Genomic DNA, 24,278 nt, shown 5'->3' on the forward strand with positions numbered 1-24,278 from the left:
CGACTCCGGGTGACTCCGGGCGACTCCGGGTGACTCCGGGCGACTCCGAAAGACTCCGAACGACTCCGAACGACTCCGAACGACTCCGAACGACTCCGGACGACTCCGAACGACTCCGAACGACTCCGAACGTCTCCGACTCCGGGCGACTCCGGATGACTCCGGGCGACTCCGGACGACTCCGAACGACTCCGACTCCGGGCGGATCTACTGGTTCCATTTTGCCGGAGTCGGAGTCGAACTAACAATAGTAGGAGTCGGATCGGAGTCGTGGGTGCGCTCCATATAGCACATCACTAGTTTAGACCGAAATTGTTGGCTTCGAAACATAATTCAAATGATGACGACCCATTCAAAGACCAAAAACAAACCCATGCCAGTCGTGAAACCGATACAGTGCCAATACTGGTTCAGAAACTGATCAGAATCTTATGCCGGGCCTGGACCTGATACTGAACCTATACCGGTTCTGGAACCAATACTGAAACCATACCAGTTTAGGACCCGATCATAAACCCATATCAGTCCTGGAACCGATCAGGAACCGATACCAGTCCTGAAACCACTCATGAACCCATACTGGTCCTGAAACCTATCAATAACCCATAACGGTCCTCGAACCTATCATGAACCCATAGGTTCCCCACATATCGGTCCTGGAACCGCTCATGAATCTATACCGGGTCTGGAAATGATAATGAATCCATACCGAACCTGGAACTACTCCTGAATCCATACTGGTCTTGGAGCATTCATGAACTTATAACGGTTCTGGGATCGATCACGAACCCATACCAGACCTGAGACTGATAATGAATCCATACTGTTCCTGGAACCGACCGCGAATCCATAACGGTCCTAGAACCGATTATTAACCCATACTGGTCCTGGAATCGCTCATGAATCCATACCAGTCCTGGAACCACTCACGAACCCATACCGGTCCTGGAACCGCTCATGAACACATAACGGTGCTGGAACCACTCATGAATCCATACTGGTCCTGGAACTGATAATGAATCCATACCAGTCCTGCCACCACTCATGAACCCATACTGATCCTTGAACTGCTCATGAATCCCTACTGGTTCTGGAACTGATAATGAATCCACACCGGTCCTGGAACCACTCATGAACCCATACTGATCCTGGAACTGCTCATGAATTCATACTGATCCTGGAACCACTCATGAACCCATACCAGTCCTGGAACCGCTCATGAACTCATAACGGTCCTGGAACCACTCATGAATTCATACGGGTCCTGGAACTGATAATGAAGCCATACCGGTCCTGGAACCACTAATGAACCCATGAATGCTCGCCGGCAGTACATATGCAACAAAGGAACTACCGTAGGAAACGGTGTCCAAATTTAAGTAGTATTTGTATAGTGATTTATAAAGTGATATTAAACATATTACCTTAAACAACGATCCCGCCGCTGACCTCCGTTCGAGCTCGAAGTGATACGAAACACAACCGAGACAACACATTGGGGAATGTTAATTTCATTATTTATTATTTTCTCTTTAAATTATTTAGTTACTTTTCTGTTTTTCCATTATTATCATTTACCATCATATCCATATTGTTTGTTATTATAATTATTATTAATATTACCTTTTTTCATTATTATCAATAGTACTATTGTTATTAGTATTACTCATATGAATAATAGTAATATATATATTCAATATATATAGTCCCGTTCCACAACTGCACACACACACACACACGAACGCACATGGAGTGGCCCTTGACCGACCAACCAAATGACGCAGTTGTGTGGCACGGTATCTTAGCGAGTGTATCACGCACACCTTTTCCCTACACTTCCCCAATACGTAATAAATATGATTTGTTTGATTTTCTTTTGCGCACACCACCATTTCGCTTCTTCCCTTCGATTGATCGCTATGACACACACACAGACGCACACGCACATACAATTCATGCATGTCCTTCCTAGAGTGTTGAGTGCTGCTTACTTAGTCACATTCATTCCTAATGCGCCATCACCATCGCAACCACACAACCTCGCCTTTTTCTCTCCTTCGTTTGGACTTTTGCTGGACTCACAGTTAAAACACATATACTCGCACGCGCATCTCATTCCCTAACTATATATATTTGCATTTTGCGGCTTCGAGCTACTACTGCTACCACGCGGAAAACTCCCCACTTTGCCTGCCCATCACCACAGGGATCACGCACATCTCTCTCTCTCTCTCCCTTCTCTCTCTCTCTCATAACTTGCATAATGCATTTCTTTAGTATTGTAAAACAAATGGGAAACCGATCGCCGAACAGGAGTCAGAAAGGAGTCAGAACACAAAACGCGATAAAACGAGCAACCAACCAACGTGATGCAGAGTGTCGTATGTGTGTACGTATGTCTATGTATGTATGTGTACGTGTAAGTGTCTGTTTATACGAAGGCTTGCTTTAGATGAAGGCTTCACTAAATAAAATTGCTTGCGCTTTGTTTGTAACACGCGCCATGCACCACATGCTTTAAAATGTCTTTCCCACGCGGCTCCACGGGGCCAACGCGTTCGTCGCTTACGCCTCTATATTGTAGTCGTTTTTTTTCTTCTTCTTTTCGTTATGTTTTGGATACACTATTTGTACACTATTTACATACATGCTTGTGCTTACACGCCGAGTGGCCACTGCTTGCGGGTGGAGACTGTACTAGCCCGGCCGAATGATATATGGGGCTGCCTTGCTCTGCGCATTAGTATCGGTAAAAGCATTCGGAACTCTGGTTCTGGTTCTGTGTTTACGTGGTACTGTGGAGGGCGTGCCCTCGCGCACAGATGGGTTATTTGTATTTTGTAGCGTTTAACCTAAACTCTGCTTAACATTTGCTGGTGTGATTCTTTGCACAAAAAGGAACGAGCTTTTATCTAGTTTGTTTTTTTCCACTTTATTTCCTGTTGTATTTTTAATTGGATTCATTTCTTATTATGTTCCTGCTCTTTCACTTATGTGTGAGTGTGTTGGATTAGCTTTGCTTTACATACTTACGTTACACTACATAATTGTGCTATAACTGTTGTATCGTGTCACCTGTTGTATATCTATTTGTGTTGCTGCTCTGAATCATTATTGTTTTCCTTGCTCTATTGTTTCAGTTGCTTGCACAAAACAACATTTCTTGTGGTTGTTTGTTTTTGTTCTCTCTCTCTCTCTCTATTCTGCACACAAAAGTATCAATTCCACCCCTCACCTCTCCCCGCCTGGTCCTGGTATGCATACTTGAGTTATCATTCGTTTGTATAAAGCTATTGGACACTTACTGCGTTTGAATGATCGGTAACAAACGCCCCTCGAGCTACACCCCGCTCCGGAAGGAAATGGTTGAAATCAAACGACGCCATTTACAAAGAAGTACGGAAAAGCATCAAATTAAAAACGAAACAGGAACAGAGAGCCAAGCCAAGCACTTGCGGGGCCGCTCCAGCGCTTATGTGGAAGTCTGCTTTATCTGCTGCCTGGTTTGAAGGGATTGATCGTAATCGCGGGAAGCGTTACGCGTTACACGATTACGGTTGCTGTCTATTTTCTCTCCTTTAGTTGTATGTTCGATTCTTAATATGTATTTTTTTCCTCCTTCTTCTTCTTCTTCTTCTTCTGCTGTATTGTTTTCCTTTCTGTTTCATATTCATATTTATAAGAGATTATTCTGTCATTTTTCTCATCATCCCACGTTCACGTTATATCAAATTTTTGGTTCATCTTTTTTTTTTTTAATTATTTTTCATTCTTTTTAGCGTCAAACTTTCTGTTTTTCTTGCTCTATTTCTCTCCCGCTCAGCTCACTTGCGTTGATTAGCCTGATGCACAGAACACGGATTTAATTATTTAGTCTACGCTATCAAAAAAACAACGATTCGATTAGGATAAGTTTAAACATCATCACCGTAGCCGAAGAAACTCGCTTCAGCCCCTTCCCGCTTGCACGCGCAGTACACACAGACAGAAACACAGGACACACACACATCCATGTTGCACAATCTGGTCCTTTTTTCCTCTCTTTTCTATAGATCATTTTCGATCTTTCTTGTTGTTTCTATCGATGCCTATGCAAAGAATGATTGGACCGCGCGACTGCTCTTCCGCAACTGGAAGGGTTCGCTTTTGCATCAACCCTTGTCGTCACATCCACATGTTGCTAAACACACCCTTATTGAATTAATGAACACCAGAGCTTTCAATGAACACACACACCGCTCCACTGTGCAATGGGAAAGCACGTGACGCTGTGAGCATACATACAAACACCCACACACACACACACACATACGCACACGTACATTCGATTTTCCATTCCGTTACCATTTATCACATTTCGATTTCAGTTTCTTTTTTCCATTGTTTTTTCATCTTCTCTACTCTGCACGCTGCTGCATCCCTTTCCGATCATGTCTCTTGCTCTCTTTCTCTGTCGGTAGTTCCAAGTTTAATGCCGATTTAAATATGTTGATGTTTTCCTGCTAAACAGCAGTTGCACGGCGGGGTGTAAGATTGATACTGCCTTTTACTACTATTGCGCTGTGTGCTGTGGAACGCTGTGAACTTTAATCGCTACCAGGCAAGATCCAATGCCTATTTTTGTGAATGAATAAAAAAGGAAAGTCCTTCCGTTATAAAATGGAAAGGAAGCCTGTAATCGACGTGAAACAAAACAAATAAGTAATCCTCGTTAATTTCGCTGATCAAGTTGATCTCTCGTCCGCCGTTTTACATCTTTTATGGGATTCCAATCATTCCTCCTTCGCTCTTCCGCATACACCCTCGTTACTACCTCCTGGCACATGCTGCTGACCACCATCGAATCATCAAATGTCGATACTAATCATTCGTTAAATAAATATTTATCACAAATTTGTCATACATTCACTTTCACTACACGCACCGGCCTGTCAACTCTGTTACGAGCACATTTCACCTAGCTCTGCTCACCGCTCTGCTACAAGGTTCGTTATGTGCGCCTTTTTTTTGTTTTGCTGAGATTGGCCCAGTTTCAAGGGTTTGGATTTTCCAATTCACTATGCAACAGATCAAATCTTGCTGCTCTTTTCTGCTCGTTTGTCTACAAACAATCAACCCCTCCCCCTGAAGCTGTCCAAACTCGCGCGCAAATTAAGCCACACATGGTGAACCCTGATCTGCTCTCTCTCTCTCTCACTCGCTATCGGGCTACTTCTAACCATTTGATCTAAAATAAAACACATTTGCATTACTGTTGTTACCCATCATTATTAAAATAAGAAACAAAAAAAGAACGGGGTCTACACAATAAATATATTTTTTGTTTATCTCGTTACCTGGTGTGCATGCATGTGTGTGAAGAACACATTCCATTTCTGTCCCTATATTCACTCCCGGCAGCACAGGCACACACAAACACACCGTCCCCATCGGTTGCTTACATTCAAAAGGAAGTGTTAATGCAATTGCCTACATTTAGGCGCGTTCCGTGGACGAACCGTTCTCCTTCTTTTTTGTCGCCCTTGCTGCTTACTTGCTTTACTTGTTTTACAAATTTTCCTATCTCAAACACTCCACCCTGTTGACTTTCCCTTATGCCTGTTTTCTTATCGCTAGAGCCGTTTCACTGTTTTGCTTTTTTTTACACCACACTCACCGAGCCTGTTTGACATGCACGGGGGGGTTTAGTTTGTAAGGGACCTCTTTCCCCTTTTTAAATAATAACATTAGTACTGACAATAATCCATGCTAATTGAAACTATAATAGTTAAGATACTAAACGTCTCTCTTTAAAACTCTTCAGCTCCCTGTTCAGCAGTTTTTCTCTCTCTCTCTCTCTCTCTCTCTCTCTCTCTCTCTCTCTCTCTCTCTCTCTCTCTCTTCATTTTGCTGGTTCTGGTGCTTCACACATTTTCATACTATTAGAAAGATTACACATTCCCAGCCAAGTAGTTGTAGTAGTTAGTAGTAGTCGTAAGTAGTATTAGTAGTAGTGGTAGTAGTTATAGTGGATTCCTGGTGTGCGGTTTTTTCTTCTTCTTCTTCTTGTTACTTTTTTGCGTGGTTGTTGCATTCGCTAAATAAAAAGGTGTTTGCACAAGAGTCATTAGTACACACATTATTTAGCTAAAAGATAGTTTTAGTTTCGCTTTTTTCGCTGTAGTTGGCGCTGCGGAGAGCAAACACTGATCTGTTGTTCATTGTTTTACCTTCTGTTTTGTTTTGTTGTGTTTGTTACTCCTTCTATATTCTTATCCTATTCTTCGCTTTCTGGTTTCACTACTCTCTGGTTTTGTTGCGCTATTTTCATTTATTGTTTTGTTGTGTGAGGAAAATGTATGCATTCAGTGGACCCCGTTTTGCAGGGGCAGTTAGTGTTTGTGGCTGCTGCTGTTTTGTTTGCAATTTGAGGTGAACATTTGTGGCACACAAATTGTAGGTTTTTTTTTATTACGAGCGAGCATTTGTGTATAGTAGCAGAAGCGGTAGTTTGTTTTATTGTATTTTGCTGTTGTTGGTAAATGGCTTTGCGGCAACTGTCTCTATCCGGTAATACAATGCAGCAATATTGATAGTAACAGTAATGAATAGTAGTAGTAGTTGTTGTTGTGGTAGTAGCCAGTAGTGGTGGTAGTTAGTATTTCGTTATTATTATCCTTCGGTTTCCTGTTTATTGCAGAACATGTATGACTATTGATTCGAATGCCTTGCCTCCTCAACCTCCTAAGGAGCTTCTGTTTACTAAGCGATTACTAAGCGATACGTTTGAGTTACACTGTGTTTTGTGTGTGTATGTGTGTTATTATTCTTCGATCAGCATTGCATGCTGCAGTTCTATGTGTGCTGTTGTGAGCAAATGTATGTAGTTTTGGGCATATTTGTCTATGAATAATGTTTATCTTTGATTGACTCGCCACTATTTCGCCTATGAATGCTTATGCTCTTTCCCTAACGTTCTCTCTCTCTCTCTCTCTCTCTCTCTCTCTCTCACTGTTTTACCACACACACACACACACTCTCACGCATAGGACGAAAAAAACATGCAAACATGGTTCACACTCACCATCCCTACCCACACTCTGCTATACTTCTCGCAAGTGACAAATTGATTTACTTAAATAATACAACTTATAACAAATAGAACATTTTTGCTAGATTCCATTCCATCACACAAACACACACACACATTTTAACGCACACACATACACACACGTACACACCTGCTCATAGAGTTCGTCCTTCCTTTCGCCGTCCGCCAGGAACGCGCCCGTCTGTCGGGGAAGAGTGAGAAAGTGAGAGACAGACGTCGTCGGCACGCTTTCTTTCGAATCACACCACAAACGCAACAACGACGCATCCCAACCACACACACACACACACACATAGTTATCCTTTAACGCGGCCCTGGTTCGCGCTTATTTTTCCCTTTATTCATTGGTTTACTTGTTGGTTGCCACCTGGTATAAGTGTATTTTTGAGTGGGTGTGTGCTTTTTTCCACGTGTTTTCTCTTCCCTTTCTTGCGCTCGATTTCGACTAAATAAACCGCGTGTACGTCTCGTACTTCTTTCCCGCCCCCTTTTCAATGCTGTGCTCGCTCACGCTCTCCTAAACCGCATAGGGCGTGTTGTTGCACATCGAAGTTTGTTTTAGTTTAATTTATAATAGTTTTTTTTTACAATATTGTTCACCTTCTTTTCCCTTCCTTTACTCCCATTCGGTTCAATCCGTTCGCGTTTCGTTTCCTTTCTACCGTTTCCATCTAATTCTTTCCTTTCATCCTTTTTCGCTCTCTCTCTCTCTCTCCCTCGCTCTCTCTACCTATGGTGTTTGCTTTTAAAAATCTAGTTTTGTAGTTTAGTTATGCTTAGAAATCTTAAGATACGCGCATAAAATGTACAGCTCGATTCTTGTTGTGTATTTACTTTTTTTTTACCGTTTTCTTTCTTTCCTTTGTTTTAAATGTACTGCTCCTTCCCTTCATCGCTGTTTAATGCTGGCCCGTGTGCAGCCTCCTGCCTAATCTTCTTCAGGCTGTGTTGTTTATGTTTATGTTTATGTTTATGTTGTCACTGGGCAATACAAGAGTATATGGTCAGAGCGGACTAAATTAGTTCCAGCGGCGTGTGTATGTGTGTGTTTTTGTTACATGTTCTACGATTAATATTTGCTACTTCCTATTTAAACATTGCTGTGACGCGGGTTTTGAGGCTTCGAAGCAGGCTCATGAGCTCGATAGGGGAGAGTTGTAAGGAGCAAAACACAACAACAACAAAAAATCAATCTCAACGATCGATCCCATGTTTCAATGTTGGGGGTTTTTTTTACATTAGTTTGAATAAGATTTCACGAATAAAAACATCCAGTGGGCGCGTGTAGGACACGCTTTGCCGTAGAACACAACGACCAAGGTAAGATCGTGGAAAGGCACCTTCCACGAGTTACAATTCTATGACTAGTATCGGTCACAGTGCAATACAAAATGGAGCAGACGTTACACGTTACAAACGATCCTATTTGTTACCGTTACCGAAGAAAACGATCAACACGCTCGCGCCGTCACAGTAGAGCTAAGATTTGTACTTGGCCTTTCGATTCGTTGCGACCCGCAATGCTATTTGACAGCTTTTGTTTGCTTGCCCCAATCCAGTCCATCCCTTACTTTAGCAGCCCAATCCCGCATTGCCACCGCAACACGACCAGCACACTCCAGAGCCCGTCACTCCATGCCCATTTCTAACTCTTCATCACAAATAGTATCACGACATCGATTAGCTAAATAATTGGGGTACGACACTAAGCGGCTGCGGCCAACGACGGAGGATGCGACGATCGGGCAAGATGATGCGCGCGAAGGCAGGCCTAATTCAAAGACTGCTCACTGCACTGCCCACGATGCGTCGTCCACCACCGCCGCCGCCGCTTACCGTCGGTCACATCGTGAAGGGTGCGTGGCCCGGTTCCGCGCCCGGGCCGGTCGCTTCCGATGGCCTCGCGCCGCTTAACGATGTCGGGGAGGACGCCGTGGACGAGGAGGACACCGACGAGGAGGTCGGTGAGGGGGCCGCCACCACCGCCGGCGTGGGAGGAGATCGATAGTGCTGGTTGTGATTGTGGATGCCGGCACCGGGCGCCGCTAAGCTTAAGCCGCCGCGACCATCGACTCGAATGTTGCTGCCAGCGCTACTGGCGCCGCCGCTGCTACCGCTACTGCCGCCAACACCGCACCCGACGCGATTGTTGTTGGCGTGATTGCTACTAATAACGCTACTACTGCTAGGTCCATAGGATCCGCTTATGCTACCGAGGGCGCCGCCGCCGCCGCCGACGTTGTTGTTGTTGTTGAGACTGGCGGTGCTGCTAGTGTGGCTACTGCCGGGCAGCACGCCCGTGCCAGCGCCTTGATGATTGTTGTTAATATTACTGGCGTGCTTCATGCCACCGCCGCAGGATGACGAGGTGGAGGAAGCAGAGGACGACGACGACGACGTCGACGAGGAGGACGACGATGATGATGATGAAGTGGAAGATTTAGTGGCTTTACCTGGCAAAAACCGGAAAATCTTCTGCAGCTTGTCGACCGATTTCTGCTGACAGGTGGCGCTGTTCGTGGTGCCACCGCCTAAACTGGGCCCGGGTGTGGCCGCTGCCAGACGGCCACCGTCACCCGCCGGCCGTCCGGCGATTGTCTTCGCGCTGCCGTAGTAGCTCCCGACGTCCACCATGGAGCTGGCGAGGCTGGAGCTGCCGCCGGTACCGGTCATGGTGGCGGTGGTGGTGGTGCCGTGCGTCGTGATCCCACCCGTCGACTGGTACTGCACGGGCACGTCACGCACGGTCTTGTTCGGTGGGGCTTTCACGTACGTTCGAGGTATTTCCGATTGCTGGAAAGGTAAAGAGAGGAGAGTTGGGATTAAAACGAAGGTCTTTTAGCGGTGGGTTTAGATAGATAATTCGTTCAACGGTTGTAACAAGATATACCAAGATTCCCAAGACAACCTCAATTACCCAGAAATTCATAAATTCTGAGCTGGAAGCAAGAGGAAATCTGCTTTGCAGTAGTTGTCACGCATGCCAACAATTCAGTATTTTTGCATCAAGCATAGGAAAATGCCATAGACAATCTAATAATTATATTAATACGAATCTTGGGAAAGGCCTGGCAACGACAGCTTGATCTAAAGGTAGTTCAAGATCTTTAATATAGCTACAAATTAAGATCAGAAGAATTCTTAATCAGAAATAGGACCAGGGCATCTGAATTTCGATGCCTAAAACATCCTTCCGGCGACTATGGCTTCTCATTCTTAGGATTTGACCCATCTATCCGGAAGGATCTGGTGGTTAGACGAATGGTCTGAGACTCTACCTTCAGTAGTTTTAGTGTTCAACACAACTCTGCGACTCTGCCAATCCTCGTGTGACTTGTGCACGGAACAGTAGTCTCCAATATTTTGTAAGAACATCAATCCATATATCTTGAATATGTACATCATACACTCCACATGTGCCATCGTTCAATAACTAACAGATGAAAATACTGAGTAATAAATTCTGGAAAAGAACCTAAAGCACTCTCAAACGGACATCTCTATGTAAGCATGCTGTCAACTTGCTAGAATCACATTTCTATGTCACATTCCTAGAAAGCCACTGGAAACAACAAAGACCGACCTTTATTTCTTGCACAATATTCAACGTTCGTACAAAGCACACTGCGCACATCGAACGAGCAGTGCATTCCGATCAAATCCAATAATGGTGATGAAGCAAAGTACATACATCCTTCTCGTCATACCCTTCGGCAGTAGCAAGCAGGACCAGCGTTTGACCTAGTTTAAGTTTTGCTGCTTCAGTTTTTCACCGCGTTCATGCCATTCCAGCCGAGAAACAATAGTGTCCCGCGGGTTACATAAATGAAAATCCTCAACCAGGACCGTCTCCCTCCCCCTGGGCCCAGTGTCCACGAAGCAGAACGAGCACAGGGACGGTTTGCCGTTTAGCTGTAGTGTGCTTGACGCTCTTTCCCCGGCCTTTACTGCAACAATTTATGGTTCCCTTGTGGCTGACGGAATGCACTCGCCGAGCGAAACAATCGCCAAAACCAGGTCAACAGCAGCAAAACCAAGCTTAAGGACGCACACACAACCCAGTCCTTCGACCCGTCCTAAGCCCGTTGACTTGACTAGGTCAAATTGTGTGCTTTTTCCCTTCTTTTTTGTGTTTTTGTTCGCGAAGCTGTAATAAGTTTCGTCGCTATTCAGCCCGCAGTGGGACATCGTGACGTGGAAGGTGTTGTTCGGATTTTCCACCACATGCACTGTACAGAAGTGCGCACACTGTTTTCAAGTGGAAAAGTTCTCACCCGCCCCAACTGCACGACTCCACGGGCGTTAGTTGCTTTCGAATGCACGTCATTAGCGTTGGTCGTCTACTGCGTCATCGCAGCCGCAGCACACGTGTGTGCAACGCGCTCGTCTGGGCAGCAGGCGGCGAACGAAAGCACTGCAGCACACGCCAAGCCACGAGCAATGCATCTTCGGACGGCGTGATAGGGTGTGTTGGCGGTGCCAGCGTGGAATGCAAACACAGTCTTGACAAGCACACACACGAACACACACCGGGTGGCGCGGATGATTAAATCATAAAGTGGTTGAAGTGATCTGACTAAAGCTTTACGATCCGATCGCACTTTACAGTGTTTTAGCCCACTCACACACATAAGTTCTCGATTTGCGCGCGTTTGTGTGACCGGATGTAGTGTGAGATGTGAATGTGAGTTTGTGTGCTGCTATCGATAGGTCGATTGAGTCATTTTATGATCACGAGAGCGGTCTGATTATTATGTGGCTAAACCATATTCCATTCCATCACGAATCACGTGTAGACATTACACGAATGTCAATCCCTGGTCGAGCTTTAATGACCAATTACTAAGCCGTTCATTTCACGTTAATCAGTGTCTGATTCACTTGTATTAACTGTTTTTTCTTGAGGAATAGGCGTCTATCATGCCCTTTACTGATGGCTGGCCACGTCTTTTCAAGGCTACTGATTTGAACGTTTCACTAACACATCCTGGAGTTTGCCTGAGGATTTTGGATTATTTCTCAAGGATTTTTGTCAATCTCTCAAATATTTTTGTAACAAACATACAGCCTGTTGGCTTCAAAGTAGTTGACAAGTCGTAGGAAGCATTCAGATAAAAGACTGTAAGAAATTCTGGGAAACTTTTATAACTAACATATGAAGCATCTTCACCCGGAAACTACCCAAAAAGCAGTACCTAAACAGAGCTTCAATTTCCTCGCATTCAACTCAAAAGATCCCACCCCAAAAAAGGGACAACTTAGGCAAGACTTCAAGTCAACCTACCTGGCACGGTGTCCGTATCCGCAGGTCCCGATCCGGTCCAAACTCCCCGTCCGGCAGCGGCACATGGTAGATGCAGTGCGGGAAGCCGGTCGTCACCGGGTTGGAGCTGGCCGAGCTGCCGATGCTACTGCCACCGTACGAGCTATTGCTATAGTGCGTCTTGTAGTTGATGCTACTGCTACCACTACTACTACCACCACCACCACCACCACCACCACCACCACCGACGTTGTTCGATTGGTGCGGAATGAACAGATAGGATTGATTGTGGTTGTTGCTGCGAAAGTTGCTACTGGTGGTGCTGCTCAGTATCAGATCACTGCTGCTGAACCGCAGGTTGCTGTGCCCGGATGACGCCACCGCCGTCTGCTGATGATACTGGTGTGGATGATGATGGTGATTGTGATGATGATGATGATGGCGGTGGTGGTTTTGCTGCGATTGTTGCTGCTGTTGCGCTGACTGCTGCTGCTGTTGCTGCTGTTGTGGAGTTTGTTGCGATTGTTGTTGCTGCTGCTGCTGCTGCTGTTGCTGCTGTTGTGACTGCTGTTGGTGATGGAAGCCCGCCCGTTCGTTCCTTAACGGTGGTGATCCGATGGAACCGCGGGCAGGAACGCCGAGCCGCTCCATCCCCGCGCAGCCCGGTGACTGTACCGATAGCATCTGTGGGCGGGGAAAGCGAGAAAGAAAAAGGTATTGGTGAGTTTCTAGTAGAAAGAAGAACTAATAGTAGTGCCACGAATGCTTCCCCCCACACAGGAACAGGAACAATGACAAGGCGTACAGACACTGCGCGCAAAAACAAAACAGGTCTCGAGGGGGAATTGTTCTTCGATTGCCAAACGTTTGCCGCATACCGAGTCGGCTGCGCGCCCAGTGCTGCAGTTGCTGAAGTTGCAAAATGCAAATGCCCACCGACACCTTCACAGACACACACACACACACGCTCCTTTTACGATTCAAAAGCACAGTGAATCGATTGAAGCAGTTGGGCATGTGCAGCAAGCAAGGTGAAGTTTGTTTGCTTTGAGTTGAGGTTCTTGGTCCCCAATCCTACCTAAGGTGCCCAAAATGTGCGTGTGGTTGGCGAGTAATAAACAAATTAATTAATTAATTGCCCAAGCTAATGGAATGCTAATTGCTGGCCAGAGAAGGGGCAGAGCAGCAGGGGCATTTCGCAGGGTCTCGTCACAAATGGCGGTGCGCAACCGAGTTTGCAAATTGGGCCAAAATTTCATTCCGCCACCGTTACGCGGCTTGTTTCACCTATGAAGGGGAAGAGGGGGCAACTAAGGTAGAACAGCACCAAATCAAGTCACTGGCGTGAAGTGCTACGAGTGGCCAGACAGACAGACAGACAGGCCAGATAGCGCTGGCGGGTGACTGGGGCGATTAATTATTTTCACATACATGGAGTCAACCTTTGGAGTGATATTGTAATTTATTACAGTTAGGGGAAGCAATCATCATATTATCTAAATTCAATTTTAGAACACAGAAAGACAAGTTATCCACCCTTTTTCTTTAAAGTTGATAAAAAACGCCTAAACACTCAAGCAGTAACCTGCCATTAAGTGGGGGGACATTACATTACAGTGCATGGCCATAATTCATTGCCGAAAGTCGTTTGCCCACTTTGGTTGGATCGCGACGGGGGCTCTCGCAGCGTCATTTAAATCATGTGGCGGAATGCAAACAACAAACGGTAGGCAAAAAATAGCACCACCATGGGGCAGCAAACACCGGTACCGATGCATGCACCAATGACAGGAACGAATACCGCGCTACGAAATACAAAGAACGCGTAGACGCTTGAGGAATTCGAGGTTTTAAGAACGCAAACAGCACATGAAGCTTCGCTCCGTTGGGAAGCATTTAATCCTTTGCAAAAATGCGCCCAAGAGTAACGATGACAGCCGAAAGTGGGTGAAAATCGGACGATCGGCTGTGTATATTTTGCTCTCAGTGGGTTTCACCACTCTGCCTCCTCTCCTTTTTGCAGCCGAAAAGGGTTGCAATAAAACCGTTACACCGCCCGACAAGTCGCGCTACACTATCATTAACAAACGCGTATGCGTGTTCAACAAGGGCCCATGTTTTGGTGCCCACTTACACGAAAGCCGCTCTAATTGAGCTCTAATATCGATGTCGGTTGGGGCGGGGGGTGGTAGCCCAGACGAATTCAATTAAAAACAACGGCACAGGGAAGCTTTCGAGGTGTAGGCGCAATTGAACACAAAAAAGGCGAGCAAGAACTAGCCAGCGATTGCGTCCATTGCAACATTATTGTTGAGCGTTTTGTTCAATGATTGGAGGCACACAATCACGGGGGAGAAGATGGTGGTGAATATGCAGTAGGCCAGCAAGCCAGCCAATCAATCAATGATGCGATTTGATGATCGGTTTTAATGATCTTTGTGTGGTTTTCTGCATACAGTTTGCACAGTTTTGGTCCATGTAAACCCTCCCGAGATCATGTTCTCTACATAGAAAGAGAGAAGGTTTTTGTTGCTTACGGGGAAATAACGCACTCGGAATTGCAATCTGTGCAATGACATGCATTGGAGAAGACCCGTTGGTTCTCTGCTTCGAAGAACACACTAATTATGGAGCCGACGCGACTACTCAGCTACCACTGATGCACTAACGGGCAATTTAGCGGAGAGCTGCAAATGTGCATTTGGTGGAGGTTGTGATTGCTATTGTGTGTGATGAAATTCAGGCGGATCTAATGGTGCGTTTCGCCTTGAATTGTCCAACGCACACACACACACACACACATGCATGCATACTTTAGTTCTCTATCTCTCTTTGGTCGTCCTTCCCACTCATCGTCCTCTGCCTGCCATTCCCCGTACGCATCGTCATGATTATGTTGATTACTCTCAATTGGGTTTGATAGTGGAATTGGTTCAATGTTGCCATTTCTCAGGAAGACAAGGCACACACACGATTCGCGCGCAGAAGATGAAATTGAATTTCATGGCAAAACCACACACACACACACACACACTGCTGAAAAGGTGGTTAAGTGTGAAAAGAAGATTGGAATACAAAAAAAAAAAAACAGATATCTTACAAATTGCAATTTGAGTGCTTTGGTTGCGTCGAAGATACGCTACAAACGGTAATGGGCACTCGAAGAGAGGTGTGATCAGTGGAACTTTACAACTTAGATTTACGGTGGTTTAGGAGCGTTCAGTAGAGAGGAAAATTATTGAAAGCAAATGGCATTACCCCCCTCATCAAGATACTCTGCTCAGAGGGCCGTGAGGACCCACTGGAGATTGAAAACCAACGAGCAGTGGCGTACCAGTCATTATCTCAATATGAGATGAACAAGTTCATTGTCTTTTGAGTCGAAATCCCAACATTGAGTTCAGCAAAAAGGGAAAATCTTTCTATTTTATTATTAGGACATTAGGGTCAATGTCAAAAAGGATAGCAAAGTAGGGTCAGGACGACTTCCAAAAGCCCGTACAACCATCCTTTCCAAAAAAGCTCACTTCTGCACACACCCAATGCACCAAACCAAGTGCAATAAATTCGAGTTAAATCCCCCACCCACAGATTAAATCTAGCACATCGCATCCACAAAACTGCAAACGTTCCAAACAGTTCTCGAATCTTCAGACTGTACCCTGGTACCGACCATTGATGATCATGATTTGCATTGTAGCGTCGTCTATTAGTATGCACGCGGGTCGTCGGTGACCTTCACAGTTTGCTTTGGTCGAGATTTGCTAGCCTTGTTGTTGAAGACCCTCTCGCCTGGACCAGCTGCAAAAATTGGCAGCAGGGACGACCTGCCGCACCAGTGCCGGCCATCCCACGGGCTGTATGACAATGACACAAACGATGCACATACTTTTTTTGTGTCCACCAATGCACCGTAGGTTCTGATTTTTCTGAACACTCCTTCATCTCTCCCTCACGCCAAAAGCTTGTCAGTTTATCTTTCAGACAAATCAGTCACCCTGCCGAAAACGAAATCCTGGGACAGGCATGCACATGGGATGGGGGAGAGATGTTTCAAAGATGTTGTGTTGTTCGAATGGCAAGAATATATCCCCAAAAACACACACACCACACAGCGTTCCTCATCCCGAGATGCAATCGTTATTTGCAATGATGGTTGCGTCTTCTTCTCTGGCGTGCTTTTGAGAATGGAACGGGACACCAGGACCGAGCCAAACACAACCCCACCAAGCGACTATGACAAGAAGAGAATGGAGGAGGAGGAATGGAAAAGAGAGGAAAAAAAGAGCACCGGAGACACGAAAAGCAAACATACAATTCGACACCGAAACAGACAAAATGTTCAACGAGCGTGCCGGTCTACATCGTCGTCGTCGTCATCGTCTGGACGGCCACTTGATGGAAGTGTTGCAGTGCACTGTGCGCGGTCAGCTGGTGGTCAGGGGAGAGGCTGTCGAAGGAACAATCGTAGCAGCAGCAGCAGCAGCAGCAGCAACCCCCATGGCGGTCATGTCTGCACAAACGGAACGTGCTAAAATGACCGAATCGTGCTGAATTGCACATGCAGATGGCCAACACAAACAGCGGCAGCGTGCGTTGCGTCGCAGCACGAGGTGTCTGGTCTGGTGTGTTCCCCCCTTCCCCTTTTCCCGGTCCAATCCTCACGCCTTTGGTTTGGTACACTGGTCATCAACCTCCGTTTGTGCCGAGTGACTTTTCGAGCGAGCCAGTTCCGACAAAAAAACGCAGAAAGAATTGCAGCGGGGTGTCCTCAGTGGTGCTCGGCTGTTTGGCGGGGGGAGTTTGCATTTCGACTGACAAAGCGCAAATTTAAACCCAGACATATCCACACACACACACACACACACACAGTGCTCTCCTTCCAAATATGTTCGGAACCTCCCTCGGAACTTACCGCGCCGCCAGACACAGTTTGAGTCAATAAACATGCAACTCTTTTATTGTTGCTATTCATCCGATGTACGATGTTTTTTTTTTGTATCTCTCCCCTGCCTGAAGGGGGTGTTCTTTTTGGGAGGGTGGAAAAGGGTCAAGACTTTAACCACATACTGCAGCCAACCAACCACAAAGAAAAGATATCCAAAACCTCAAAACATGACAATTTCGTTGCGCGATGTTCAGGTCTCGGGTGGTTTGTGACGCAATGGGTTTGACTTTTTTTCACCTCCCCAGCATACACAATACATTAACATTTACAAGATATCGTGACGGGCTGCTTGGGAAGATTAATCATGCTTCGATTCGATAATTAATTAGGTGCTATATGATGCATAACTTCCCACAGCGCACACACAAAACGGGTCTCCTTCGCGTCCAAAGCCAAAACGGTGCGATTAGATAGTGCGAGAAGAAGTCGTGCACCGGGCGCGAACGACTCGAGACAGATCGCTATAGAGACAGAGAGAGCGACCGCCTCGAAACCGTCACGAAGATTTATTGACGACCACCAGCCCGGAATGTGTGTGTGTGTGTGTGCTGGACACAACAGCAACGGAACGGAAACACGGCGACACGATCGCGAAGACTGCAGAGAGCGGAAAGAATGCATCGAAAATGAAGCTGATAAAAATAAATGGCAAATCATAGCAGTTTAACAAGCAATCTCCTCCATCTCTCCCTGCTCCTCCCCCCCCCCCCCCACTCCCTGGAATCTCTTAACAAGACTAAACAACAACAAGAGCGAGGGAAAATGTCCAATCTCCCGACCCAAAGGAAGCCTCGCCTGAGACTCACGAGTGTGATGTATCGTGTTTGCTTTGCGTTCGATTTCAGGTCCGGCGTGGTTGCTGCTTTGGCCGGCGGCATGGGTGTGATCGATGGTCGTACGCGCGCGTTGCTGGAAAAAGAGCACGACACGTCAAGATGCATCCCCTTTTCGGGGAGGATGGAAGGCTTATGGAACATGATATACCGCCAACCACCGACCGATCACAAAGTGCTGTCGCCTCTCTCGCCCACCTGCGGATCCGGGGCGGCATTTCGCCCAATGGTGGGCCAGGTGGGCGTCCGTAACAGTTGCCAAACGAAGTGCAAGTCTCGCTCACGATCGACGTTAACGTCTCTATTTCGCAGCGTCGTCGATTTAATTTGTTTTATTTCTTGCCTTTTCGGTGTGTTAATTCTGCTGGAAGGTGGTTCGGGCATAAGGTGGTTTTGTTTTTCAAACCATCAGGTGGGACAATGCTTCAGGTGGATGTGGTTATGTTTTTTTTTATTACAAAAAAAAGCTATATTATGTGAAAGGCAATATTAAAATACAGCATAGCGTTTAACCAAACCATTACATAATTTTTTAAAAGTATTGATTCGTAAAAGCTGTTGTTAGAAAAAAGGAATATTCAACTTCATCCAATACTATGACAATTCAAAATAATTAAAAACATACAAATACGTTTGCAGTAACGTTTATTATCAAAATGCGATTAAAAGAATGTAAATTAAAAAAAAAAGCTAGTAGCAAATACAACACTTGCTTTAAGCGTGCGATTTCAGAGGAAAAAGTCTCAGAACAGTAAAGCAAACAACCCATGAACAACTGTCCGATGAGCAAACATTTGTAATTGTTTATTAATTTCCCAATAAACACATAGAATTGCAATAAATCAACCCGTGCTTAACCCGTTTCTCAGCTGGCCGCAACAATTAAACCATTCCCACATCCTTGACCCAGTAATGTCTGTCGCTGCAATCGCCTCAATCGTTCGCAAAGCATTCCCGTGACCGTGGAGACGCATGGTCGATGAAAACCACCGTGAGTGTCACACAGTCCCCCCCCCCCCCTCCGCTGACCGCTAACGTGCAATCATCAAGAGAAGGCCAAAGAAAGAAAACAAAAACTCACGATTCCAATCATGGTACAGGAAGAGGGAAAAATTTGCGATGAAAAATTAAAGCCACAAGTCCCCCCCTTTTACTCTTGTGCACGGTCTTCTCGTTCGGTTCGGTCTGCTCGAACCACACACGCAACACGGCGTAAAGCGATTTATTTATTATTCAACCACCCATCAAAATACTGCCATCGTTTTTAATGCGAGCAATTAAAATTAGCCTTTTCGACTTCGCTGCAACGGTCCACCAAACGGTCCTCCAACACACCGCCGTTGCCGTCTGCCACCCCGCGTTTGGTGTGGTGGTTTGTCACTCGATTATTGCATATCCCACCCATCCCATAGTGTGCTGCTTGCTGGTGGGAATGCAGTTTGTGTGTGTGTGTGTGTGCTACATGCCACTGAGACTTTCGCTTTCGCTTGGGAAATGATAAACCTCCGTCCATACTGCCCCGATTCTCAGCACCCCGCAGGGTTGGCCTGCTTTTATTTGTTTATTTATTTATGCTGTTTTTTTTCGTTTTTTGCTTCTGCCAACCTGTCACCCTCACTCCTCCATCAACTCAGCGCTGTCACATCCTATCGTCGCGCGAGCGCGTTAGTTGCGCAAAGCGGGAACAAGCCGCTGCTGTGAGAAAATGGCTGTTGTTCATTCGATCCGTTGCTGTGGACCAACGGGCTGGCGTATTTCATTAGATTGTGTTTGTCACCCCACTCGCGATTGTTGGTCGCCAACGGTAGTTCGTAGAAATGGTTACCGAGCCTTAGGAGGGCTTTGCGACACAACAACAGTGCGCACTTTGTTTTGGTGAAATTGTTGACTGTCACTGTTTTTTTCATTTTATTTGTCCGGGCGGGTCCGAGACGCGCGACGCGCCATTTCGAAAGTAATCGGCGGGAAACTAGACGCCCAAGTAGGTCGGCGGTGTCCGGTGGGCCCCCTCCTTCCAGGGCGTAAATACGTATTGGCGTAACGGGGTTTACTTCCCAGAATATAATGGATGAAAGTGCGTTCGAATGCATTTTTTACACTTTCTTCTAGGGTTAGAGGGTTTGAAAGACTAAACAACAGCTTAACTTTGGCACTGCAATAGACGCTGGTATGCATCATTAAAGCAGTAAAAATGCAATAGGAAGGCAATCGTTGGATGTGTAATAACAGGCTTACAGTTTAAAGGTAAAACAACTTTCTACAAAAAACAGCATGGGACAAAACATTCTTTTTAAGAATTGAGGAGATTCGTTCTATGCAAAACTTATCAAAAAGCAAAATTCAATAGATAGCATGCAATTGAAATTGAACTAATAAGTTCGCACTATAAAAAAAATAAATAAAATTGATACAAACGAAAAATTGGCCTTAAACACGATTTATAGCTTAACTGCAGTGGCTCTCAAAAGGTTGATTGGAAAAGTTATTTAAGGAAACTTATATAATTAAATATCTTGTCCAAGTGTAAACAATTAACCTACAGACAACTCGCTCATCAAAATATGTCCAAAGGATACAATTTTGTGGGTTGTTTTATTACGATTTATGTCTAAGGAACTCATGACGCCCAACAACAGGCTATGTTGTTTATTAAAATTTAGCTTGACAAGGACAGTTACCCGTATTGCTCAAGAAACCCAAACAAATTTTGGCACTTTTTCCGTTTCTTCAAAGATACATAGGACCATCAATTATTTGACTTCGTATCACGTTGTTTTTGCACATTTTGGCCAGAATAGCACAGACAACATATGATAATCCATGTTGGAACAAGATGCTAAGAAAGATTTTTTCAATGGCATTCAATGGCATCTAGAGTTTATATCTAGCTTGAGAATTGGCTAAGATATTGGAAAATTTTGCGCAAAGGTTGAGTACACCATACATTTAGAGAGCCACTGTATTGGGGTTTTACGATTAGTCTTATCCTCCTTTTATTTTCTTTCAATCCATCCCATTCAGTAAAAAAATCTTCAAAAACATCAACATTCTTTAAATAATTGATCATAGTAGGCTACTTCTTGACAACCACGTCATAACAGAGTAGGATTACAAAACAGAAAATTCAATTAGTCGAGCCGACTTTTCTACAAACAAAGTCATGAAGCTCGTGGTACTCTGCAAGTTCTTGCTGGCTCTAATGGCAGCGAACCTTACTGCCGGCGAGACAGAACACCATCTGAACTCCATTTTCCTTTCCGGCGAGTACACCAACTACTGTCAGCTGGAATGTGCCGGAGCTCAGCTGCACACACTGTGCGAAAGGGTAAGTAAGAACCAGTTTTTTTTTCTAGTAATTTCCACTAAATAACCAATTTCTGACCTTTCCCATTACAGCCAACCGTTCCAGCCCGCTCCCCCGAGCACTGCCCCAACTTCCAGCAACTCCTGGGCAACTCCGACCTCTGGACCACCATCCTGGACGCGCACAATGGCGTGCGGAATCGGTTTGCGATCCGCTCCCAGGTCACCAACATGAAGAAGCTCGTCTGGGACGCTGAGTTGGCGCGGATGGCCCGGCTACACCTGGCCAGCTGCGAGCGCTACGAACCCGACCCTTGCACCCAGCTCCAGAACCCCTCCGTCTACAGCCGCGATTACCGCAACGTGCGCCAAAGCAAAGCGTTCGTGGTCGAGCGCTACCTGCCCAAGTACTACGCATTCGACGTCCTGCGCAACTGGTACCTGCAGAAGGACGAAACGCCCGATCCGAAGATAACGGCCAGCCTGCAGATGCAGTACTCGGTGCTGAACAACTTCACCCTGCTGACCTGGGCCAGCCTGGAACGGGTCGGGTGTGCCGCGGCCAAGTATCGCGACGGTTTCCAGCTCGTGTGCAACTACTTCCCGTTCTACTCGCTTGCCGAGTCGAGTGCCGAGCTGGGCCTGCCGGCACGGCGCTGCCCACGTACCTTTCCCCTGCGCAGCAAAATCTTCGAGGGGCTCTGTACGTTCGAGCTGGATGGTGCGGTGAGCCGGCGGGTTTCCCGTCTGGTGGCGGCGATGCTTCCGCTGGTTTGGCTTTGGCAAACGAAGACGCTGCAGCAGCAGCTGGAGCTGTTATAGAAGAGGAGATGTGTTTGAATACTTACGGGTACCGGCAGGTGGTTCAAGTTGGCGTCTAGAGGAGCAAGATCGTCGGTGAGGAACTGGATCGGCAGCGTCAGCGCTTCGGCGGTCGCTCGCGTACCGGTGGTCGTCGCGCGCAGGCAGCGAAACACGCCGAACAGCCCAAGGACCAGGGCGCAGAGCACGGAGAACGACACCAACCAGTAGATGTAGCCTGGAGGAGAGAAAAGGGCAAAAAAATACGATGTTTTATTGAGTTGTAATGAAGAAACAGATCCTTGTAAGAGAAGTTGGCAAAAGAAAATAATCCCCCAATGTGGCAACTGTGTAGCTACCGACTTTTACTTGCTTCGGAAACCGTGTCACAGTTTCCCTGCGGCGACCCTCTAACCGTGTCACGACATGATTGGAAAGCCTCGCGCACGATGGCCAATAATTGAGCTCTCGGAGACGGCGAGTGTGTCCCCCACGATGCGACAGATAGCGTTGTCGGCAGTTTAACCAGCGTGATACAAATTGGCTACCGATCGCACGCATGCTGGTAGCTAAACGATCAGTCTAATGGCACTGGCAGTCGACCTTAGAACCGGTGGCGACCGACTTCTCTCTCGTCGGTCGTGACGGTCAAGCAAAACCCAAAATTAACACGCCCTCTTCCTCCACCTTCGACAAACACACACACACACACACACAACACACGCGTGCGACAGTCATGTGGCTCTCCTAACTGGCCACCATTATCATCAGGGTCGGGGTGGGCGGTAACGTACACTAATCGGTTTCGTCTGTAGCGTGCTACGATTTCTAATGGCCCCTCTTTCGGCGCTACTGAGGTGTCTGCGTTCGGCGGGAGGACCGTGCGCTACATATGGCGATAGTGCGGGTGTCCGGGGGCCGGCTCATCGCATTGCATTCCCATTCCAAAACCGCTCGCAGACACCCGCCCCACCAGCAAAAAAAAACCAGCAGAGCCCAGAGCGAGAGAAGCAACAAAAGAAAACAAAAACTTATCGGAGGGGATCCGTCTCGTCGCGCAGTCGCGCTTAAACCCGAAATGGGGAGAGCGAATGCTCATCGCAATGAATGTGCATCATTGCCACTTCCAAACGCACCTTCAAAACCTGCGCCACCACCCCCCTCTCTCGGGGTGCACACACACGACGTAATTATCATTCCGACGTGAAGTGTTGATTTTGCGTTTTCGTACGTAGGTTTTGCTGTGTTTTGCTTTTGCTATTCCCAACCCCCCCCCCCCCCTTTGGCTCTTCCTCTTCTTTCGCTCTCTGTGTGTTATGTCTGGTCTCGCTGACGGGTGCCTGCTGCTGCTGCTGTTGCTACACACTGGCAGACTGGCAGGGAGTCGGCTCTGCCGCCGCTAGCAAAACTGCATTTAAGCGGATGTTTTATTCCGCGATGTAAACGATCGAAAATCGACCCTGGGATGATGGAAATGGCAGTAAGCAGTAGCCAGGCAGTAGCAGCAAACGATCGCGTGTCCGCGTGTGCTACCAATAGGGTGAGACACAATCGTCGTGAGTGTGTGCATTCATTTTGCGCCCGCCGTTTTGTACCGGCTGTCGGTCGGCATTAAACGGCATCGTGCATCGAGCAAGAGTTGCGCTTTCGGGAGATGGCTTCACTGGAATGGGCAGCGAAACGAAGTTGATAAGATAAGGGGTGGTATGTGGTGTGTACACCCACCATCCCTTAACACCAACGCACAGCGTCTTGTTACGTTAAAGCTCCGTTGGTTAAAGATGGACCGTTGCTGTCGATGGGCGAGAAGAATGAAAGCTTTTTTGTTTGGCTTCGGATTTGTTATGTAAATATAAGCTGGCTTGAGTTGTGGTGGGTTTTTCTATCTCTTCTTACGATGAATCAAAGTGAACATCAGTGATCATGACGATCGGTGCATTTTTTTATTGCAGCGAATGCATTTTTAACGACCAATGAAGAGAAGTTTGTTTAGAAAAGCAGTTCGTGCCAGTGTAAATAATTGCACTGCATCGTTTGAAC

At 46.4% G+C, this 24,278-nt stretch overlaps 1 protein-coding gene across 1 annotated transcript in view; it reads right to left on the bottom strand.

Annotated features, from left to right (window-relative positions):
- Positions 1–5,018: 5,018 nt before the first annotated feature.
- The window catches only part of LOC120953621 (mucin-19-like), a 134,121-nt gene continuing 114,861 nt past the window's right edge, over positions 5,019–24,278 (bottom strand). The window contains exons 2-4 of the mRNA XM_049606969.1: positions 22,286–22,476; positions 12,375–13,037; positions 5,019–9,883 (exon numbers count right to left, since the gene is read on the bottom strand). Coding sequence (XP_049462926.1) covers positions 8,933–9,883; positions 12,375–13,037; positions 22,286–22,476 — 1,805 coding nt within the window. The 3' untranslated portion in view covers positions 5,019–8,932. The remainder of the gene's footprint in view (positions 9,884–12,374; positions 13,038–22,285; positions 22,477–24,278) is intronic.

The sequence above is a fragment of the Anopheles coluzzii genome, chromosome 2 (genome assembly GCF_943734685.1).
Source record: "Anopheles coluzzii chromosome 2, AcolN3, whole genome shotgun sequence".
Taxonomy (NCBI): domain Eukaryota; kingdom Metazoa; phylum Arthropoda; class Insecta; order Diptera; family Culicidae; genus Anopheles; species Anopheles coluzzii.